Raw genomic sequence first — 7,263 nt, forward strand, 5'->3', positions numbered from 1 at the left:
TTCTTACATTGAAAAGCTCTCAATTTTTCCCAGTCAATTAAATTTACTGATGAGATATTTAGTCTTCAATAATAAAATATATTCCCTGATATTATTCTTTGAATATGTCTGAAGGTAGTAAATTTTTACCTTCAGTTTCTACTGAAACACTTGAAGAAAATTACTGACTTTATGAAATCATTTGAAATCGGTAAGCTCTTTAATATTGTTACAAGAGAGAATATTGGTCATTAATATTCTATAAATATGGTTTACCATTTCAAGTTTATTCACAGATATTGTCAATATTTTAAAAGTATCATGAAAATTATAGCACTGAGTAAAGGATTTTAAAAATTATTCTCTAAAAGTCTTACTAATTACAGAAATGGTCAATTAATTTTTTTTATTTAGAATAAAAAATGTAAATGTTGTGTAGCTAAAGACTATCATACCATGTTTTATATTTCTCTTGTCTGTCAGAAATTCAAATAGGTATGACAGATTTTAATTATTAAGAAATGTTAGGTTGAAACTTCATTTCTAAAATATTTTTTAACAGAATTTCAGAATCCTTTCCTGAATTTTTTGATAGTAATTGTTTACAGTATTATTTGATCTTAGTTAATTTCACATCAATATTTTCGCAGTGGTTGCCTCCCCTGAATGAGATATTTAAATGGTCCCCTAAAGTGGCAGGTAAATACACACTTACGTGTCCTTCAATTTACCAACAACAATAGTAATAATAAAAAGGTTCAAAATACCACTTTTACTTTTCCATCTCTAAATGCTTGGTTTTTTTCTTGTCATTTTTCCTCATAACATAGCTCTTCTCATGAATTTCCCTTTTTCAGATTATTGCCTATTTACTTCTATATTTAAACAAGGTTGAAAGTTTAACAAGATCTAAAAAGACTCAAATCTACTCAAACCACAGTTTTTAATTTTAGCTTTTCATATTAAAATATATATGGGGAGGAGTGATTTTGTCACCTAAGGCACATCTTACATTACATCAGTGAAAGAAAGGAAACAGAAGCTGGAGAGAAGAGCTATAGAAAATGACTTTATATAAACATGACCACCTACCAGGCAGCTACTTTACCATTAGGAAAACTTCCCCTTTGTAGTAACATAGATTAACAAATAAATGAAAACATACCCAAGTTGACAAAGCTCATGACCATGTCAGCATCATTCAGAAAGTTGGTATCATGTAGGCTGGCTAGAGGAGGACTCTGGGTGGTCAGGGGAGTCGTTCGCGATAACTGTATGCGACGAGGATACCCATTGGGGGAGGCTGGATATCCTTTTCTTGCCCCTCTGGTGTCTCCTGCCAAGGATGCCCTTGCGGAATACTCCGGCTCTTCGGGATTTTCTTCATTGGCCATGGCATTGTATAGGTCCAGCATAAAGAGAGGCGCAGACGACGCTTGTTTTCCAGGTGAAAATGGTCTGGGTCTGTGAGGCAAACCCAAAATAGAGAGAATTTCCCTCTGTATTTCCCGTCTTTCATGGTTCCGCAGTCTTCTATAAATAAAACTGGAGTGAACATGATTGTCTCCCAAACCTCCTTTTGCATAACCCACTAGAACCCAGCAGCTCCAGAGGAAACCCACAATACCCCTAAGTAAAAATACAGTCAGATGCATTTTTGTCCAAAAAGGAAAAGTTGATATTTTTAGTCCTTCTTGTCCTCTTAAAAAAAAAAAAAAAAAAAAAACCTAAGTTCCTAAGAGATAAACTTTCCCAGTAGCTGGAAAAAAAAAACCAAAACAAATTTACCTATTTTTCATGACACTGACATTTCTGAACACAACATCCTCACTGATTTTCCTGTCTTATTTTAAATATTGTGGAATGTGTCAAGAGTAGTTATTTCTAAGAAAGCTGAAACTTGGATTTCCAATTATCCACAGTTGTTAAGAGTTTTTGCTGCATGGGTGTAGCAGAAGACAGCTAATACGATCTGAGGAGATGACCTATGCATTCCTATATGAATTTATGGTAATTCAGGCCTTTGGTTTTTGAATTAATGAAAGTTGATCTTCTGATAAACTGTCGTTCCCAAAGTTATCTTCACTTGCTCTTGAGTTCTTCTCAACCCTTGAGCTCTTTCCAAGACAAATCCTGATTTCTGAATCACAGATCTAGGCTGATCTGCACCTTGGTGATGGAATATATATTTGTCCGGCAGCTTGGTGATAACTTTAACATCTTTTGTGTCGTCTTAGTGTAAAATAAGACTCAAGGTTCTACTATTCAAGTAAATGTGTTTGCCTGAATTTACTTGAAAACCTTCCTGTAAATCCATTCAGTCCCTTTCTCGTTCTTACTGTTAATTCCACCTCCAGCAGGCACAAATATACCAGCCCTCTTCAAGAGAGATCTAAAGAGTAATGTAAGCACAACCCTGCTGGGAAAGAAGAGGCTTCTCATTGTAATTTGAAACTGGTAAAGCAAAAAGAACTTAACCCTTTTGCTACCAGAAAAGCCTCCATTTTTACAATTTCACAGCCACGCGTCTAACATAGCACACTGATGCATGGGGCATGTAAGTTCTGGGAGGAGGGGGAACCAGTTTTCAAACAACCAATTGAAAATTTGCCACCCATTTTATATAGCACTCTTTTAGATTTTTTTTTTTTTTCTAAATGGCACACATTTAACACATTTCTATATTAGGTCTCAGGTTGCGACTAAATTAACATGATACGCCTCAGTTCTATATTTGAGACTATTTCCAGCTTTTACAAGTCATTAAAGTTTACTTCTTAAAAAATAAAAGGAGGGGTTGTAAATTGAGGTTAAGTTTGTTGTTTCTTAACAACAGCCAGATCTTTTTAGAATAAAAGACAGTAGAGAATTAATCAATACTAAATATATCCTAGCCCCCAAAGCAACAGTTATAATAATTTGATAAAAATAATTAGATAACCCAGCTTTAAGGGTCTTGGAATGTTGAAATTATAAGCAGAGAAGTATATCCATATTTCTCTTATTAAATCAGTACATTTGAAATACAAATACCTAAGATGTAGCGTGATGATTCTTAACTTTTAAGTCATTTCAGTTGAAATGTAAACAGTTTTACAAATTAGATATTCCCCATAAGTTGTACTCAGCCCTCTGATTTGTTTGAACCCATGCAAATAAACCCAAGTCAAATAGTCTTCATGATTATGTGCAGATTAAAATTTGAGTTTTTAAAATTTGATAGGTATAATCGGGAACGTGCACACCTTTCTAAAATACCATACTTAATCCAAGGAAATAAGCAAAGTACGTGTCTATCCTTAATGTTTAATGCCTTTAAAATCTGGGTATCTACAATGTTTTTGTGCAGCTATAATTTTCCTTACAAGCTCTGACTTAACCTTAGGGCTCACAGTACTTTCATTGTCTGGAATAGGATTCTGATACCAGTGTAGATTTATCGAGCAAATTCCAGAACTATTATGAAATTTTAATGTTTTTCATTTACTCTGCCTAAAGGTGCCTGGTTTCTTATTTAATTTCTTTTTAAATATTTCCTGAATGTTCTAAAGGAAAGTCATATTTCTCACACTGCTTCAGTTTATTGATGAAGGCAAGAGAGTGGCTTGCAGAATCATATTGTATGCACATTTTTCTTATACAAACTTCTCCACTATTATTACTTGGTGATGATGTTTAATATTTGCCCTACTAAAAATTCCTTATAAATAGCCATGTAGGATGCCACAGGATCAGACCCAAATGCTGACTTACATGTAACACCTCTATAAAACAGGCGTCACATGAACGTTTGGGGTGCAGGTTGGATGCAAGTGAAGGAAAGGTGTTTCAATAAGAAATGGTTTAAACTACTAAAGTTCTTGAAATTGTTGGTTGAGTATCTAAACCAAATGAAGAATTTTTGGACACAGGTGCAGTTTAAATCAATTACTTTGAGGCAAAAAGCTTCTTCTTTGAATTTATAAAACACATACCAGATAAAGCAGACTACAGTTTCCCCCTGTATTTTAAAATAAATTAATCAGTTTATGAATTTGCTTCCTGTCTCTAGAGCACCGCATAGAGTTACAAAGTAAAAATTGGCCATACTAGAGGAAGAAACAGCTCTTGCTATCTTCCTTGTGTGCTGATTTTTTTTCCCTAAAGTACATGTGAAAAATAATATGAATCTAGGTGCCTTGAGTCTCAAAACCTCATTTTCCCAAAGGATGCTTTATAATATCTATCAGTGTAACTGTAATTTAATTGCTTAGCCAGGCATATAGCCTACCTCTATATATTGGGAATCAGTTGCTAGTTTGCTTGGTCACAATTTTTAGTATCTACCTTACCTTCCCCCCCCATCTTCCCTTCTAACTCAGACATTCATTTTTCAAAAAGATCAATGTGTGCAATGAAAGACAGAAATTTAAAGAAGAAAAAACCTGCCAGAAATAAAGGGGAAATCCTAACTACCAAATGTAAAGTCAAAGTTGTTTTCAGTTAAAAGTACCACATTATTTTAGATTCCTAGATAGAATTGTATGTTATGGGAGAGCAATGTAGGAGACAGAGTATTTTGCATCTGCCAGGTAAGTACATTCCAAATTTCAGAGCATGTATTTAAAAGTTGTGTAAGGCATTGAACATGCTGAATAAGCATATGCTAGGAAAGAATAGGTGCAGGGGACAGGGGAAAAATCCAGGGCTTCACAATTGTTTCTGAAGATAAGTACATTTCAAGAAAAGGAGTGTTCGTAAAAACTCGTCTTTCACAATATACTATTTTCCTTGGGCATATACTAATGTAAGTGACCTTCTGGTGAGAAACTGGGATGACTGAATCAATGAAAGAATTTCTCCACTGTCATTCTTTCTGTTCCTTTTACTCAATAAAATTGCCCTAACCAAAATTTAAAACAAGTTTAGTTCATGGATGTATACAGACCACGCCCAATGAACAGCTTCCATTTTTCTGTTCCAGCCTTTCAGGGAAGAAAAGAAATTTGAAGCATTTAGCAAGTCTGTTTTGTTCTAGAAGGGTCTTTCCATTTCACTTGTGTTTCTTTTTGTTGTTTTATTGGATTTTCTCCTTGAAACAAAAACTGCTAATTGAAAGCTATGACTGCAACAAAATAATGAGCTACCCAATATAAATGGAACCTACATTCCTAAATTCATTTGAATATGATCATAAAATTCTTAACCAGAAGATACCTTAGATTGTGTTGGAGGAGTAAGGGCAAAGGGTGTGGATAAGAGCACTTAAAGGCTGAAGAGGCTGGCAGCAGTGGGAGAATTCAGGAAGACAGCCGCTTCTGGTATCTTTCCACGGAATATATACACAAGTGCAGAACATAGCAGCATCTGCAATCTTAAACTGCATTCAGTTTGCTCTCTTTTTGAGCCAAAAAATAGCATAGATAGAAACAGAGAATATGGTATGTACAGTAGCAGTGCAAAGGAAGACAGAGTAGTGCTACAACACCACCATCTGACTTAGATTTGCTTGCAGTAACCTGAAAGCAATTGTAATAGTGGGCAGCATTACACTCTTTGTCTATCTGATTAGGAGTTCTTAAGGAGGCCCTGGAAATAAATAATAAAACGCAGTCACCAAACACTTTCAAAATGTTTGGTATTATTTTTAATGGATAGTGACATTATTTAACTGTAAGTGAACAGAGGATTTCTCAATGTGCTTTATATTATTATATGGTTATGAGACTGTTTTCTATTATATCATCACGGTGGATATCCTAATAGTCACATCTAGGAAGAATAAACCAATATTTAATCATTAAAAATAAAATGCTGTTAATGAAATACCATTCTAAGGATTATGCATATGAAACAGACTCCAGTTAACTGGCCCCAGAATGCTTAGTCTATTGAACCCTATAGGGCAGAGTAGAACTGCCCCACAGAGTTTCCAAGGAGCACCTGGTGGATTTGAACTGCTGACCATTTAGTTAGCAGACGTGGCTCTTAACCACTACACTACCAGGGTTTCCATTGAACTATTAGGCCATGTATTTTATCCATCATCCAAATTGAGAGAAGGTTTTAAATAATCAGGTAGATTGACCACTAAACAGTTATCTAGTTTACCAAAAAAAAGAAAAAACCTTCAGTTGTAGAGCACTTTTATAATTTTAAAAACTTTCAGCAACCCAGACTTTGGAATTATTTATTCACTCAAAAAAATAGTTACTGAATGCCTACTATGTGACTGTTGTTGTTAGGTGCCATCAAGTTGGTTCCGACTCATAGTGACCCTATGTACAATAGAAGGAAGCACTGCCCGGTCCTGTGCCATCCTCACAATCGTTGTTATGCTTCAGCCCATTGTTGTAGCCACTGTGCTATGTGACTGTACCTGTACCCATTGCCACTGAGCCTATTCTGACTCATAGAGACCGTATAGGACAGAGTAGAACTGTCCCATAGAGTTTCCAAGGAGCCGCCGTGGATTTGAACTGTGACCTTTTGGTTAGCAGCTGAGCTCTTAACCACTGGACCACCAGGGCTCCTACTATATGACTACTACGTGCTAAAAGCTTTAGATACAATGAAAACAAAAAATCAAACAAGGCCTTTTCCTCATGAGGTTACAGTCATGTGGTACTATCATTTCCTTTGATTTAGGAGCATAAAATTGTTTAAATGTGGTTATTAATTAAGGGAGAGTCCTACTTGCCTGCTTGAGATATTAGCTAGAATGCAAGCTGCATGAAGTTAGGGACCAAGTCTATTTTGTTCAGCCCTGAATTGCCAGTGTCAAAACAGTACATTTTAGTGGCTCAACTAATATTTGCTGGCCAACTGATTTTTTAACCAAGATAAACAATATTCTGAGGACTTTTAAGGGCGGTGCTCTCTGGAAGCATAGCTCTAAGGATTCATTAGGCACATTAATTGACAAATTACTGTATTCCTTAGTAGATCAGCTTCCCTAACTTACTAAAGGATTTTTTTTATAAAGAAACTTATTATATGTCTCATTCTACAGTTACAGGTATAAGTACAAACTCCTGTCAATACTAGACATATGTTAACAGCTCAGAAGTACCATACAGTGAACCACATTTCAAAAAACCAACCGAGTTGCCGTCCAGTCTATCCCAACTCATAGCAACCCCATGTGTTCAGAATAGAACTGTGTTATATAGAGTTTTCAAGGCGCAAATAGCCAGGACTTTCTTAAAAGTGCCTTTGGGTGGGTTTGAATAGCCAACCTTTCGGTTAGTAGTAGAATAGCATTAGCAAAGTATCTTGGACTATCATTACAGGGAAAGCTGATTA

The 7,263-nt window shown here is 35.5% G+C and overlaps 1 protein-coding gene across 1 annotated transcript in view; it reads right to left on the reverse strand.

Moving 5' to 3' along the window:
- Positions 1–1,692, reverse strand: part of BMP5 (bone morphogenetic protein 5) — a 141,597-nt gene extending 139,905 nt beyond the window's left edge. Inside the window, exon 1 of the mRNA XM_003404418.4 lies at positions 1,145–1,692. Within this exon, the coding sequence (XP_003404466.1) occupies positions 1,145–1,634 (490 nt within the window). The 5' untranslated portion in view covers positions 1,635–1,692. The remainder of the gene's footprint in view (positions 1–1,144) is intronic.
- Positions 1,693–7,263: the final 5,571 nt, after the last annotated feature.

The sequence above is a fragment of the Loxodonta africana genome, chromosome 1 (assembly GCF_030014295.1).
Source record: "Loxodonta africana isolate mLoxAfr1 chromosome 1, mLoxAfr1.hap2, whole genome shotgun sequence".
Taxonomy (NCBI): Eukaryota; Metazoa; Chordata; class Mammalia; order Proboscidea; family Elephantidae; genus Loxodonta; species Loxodonta africana.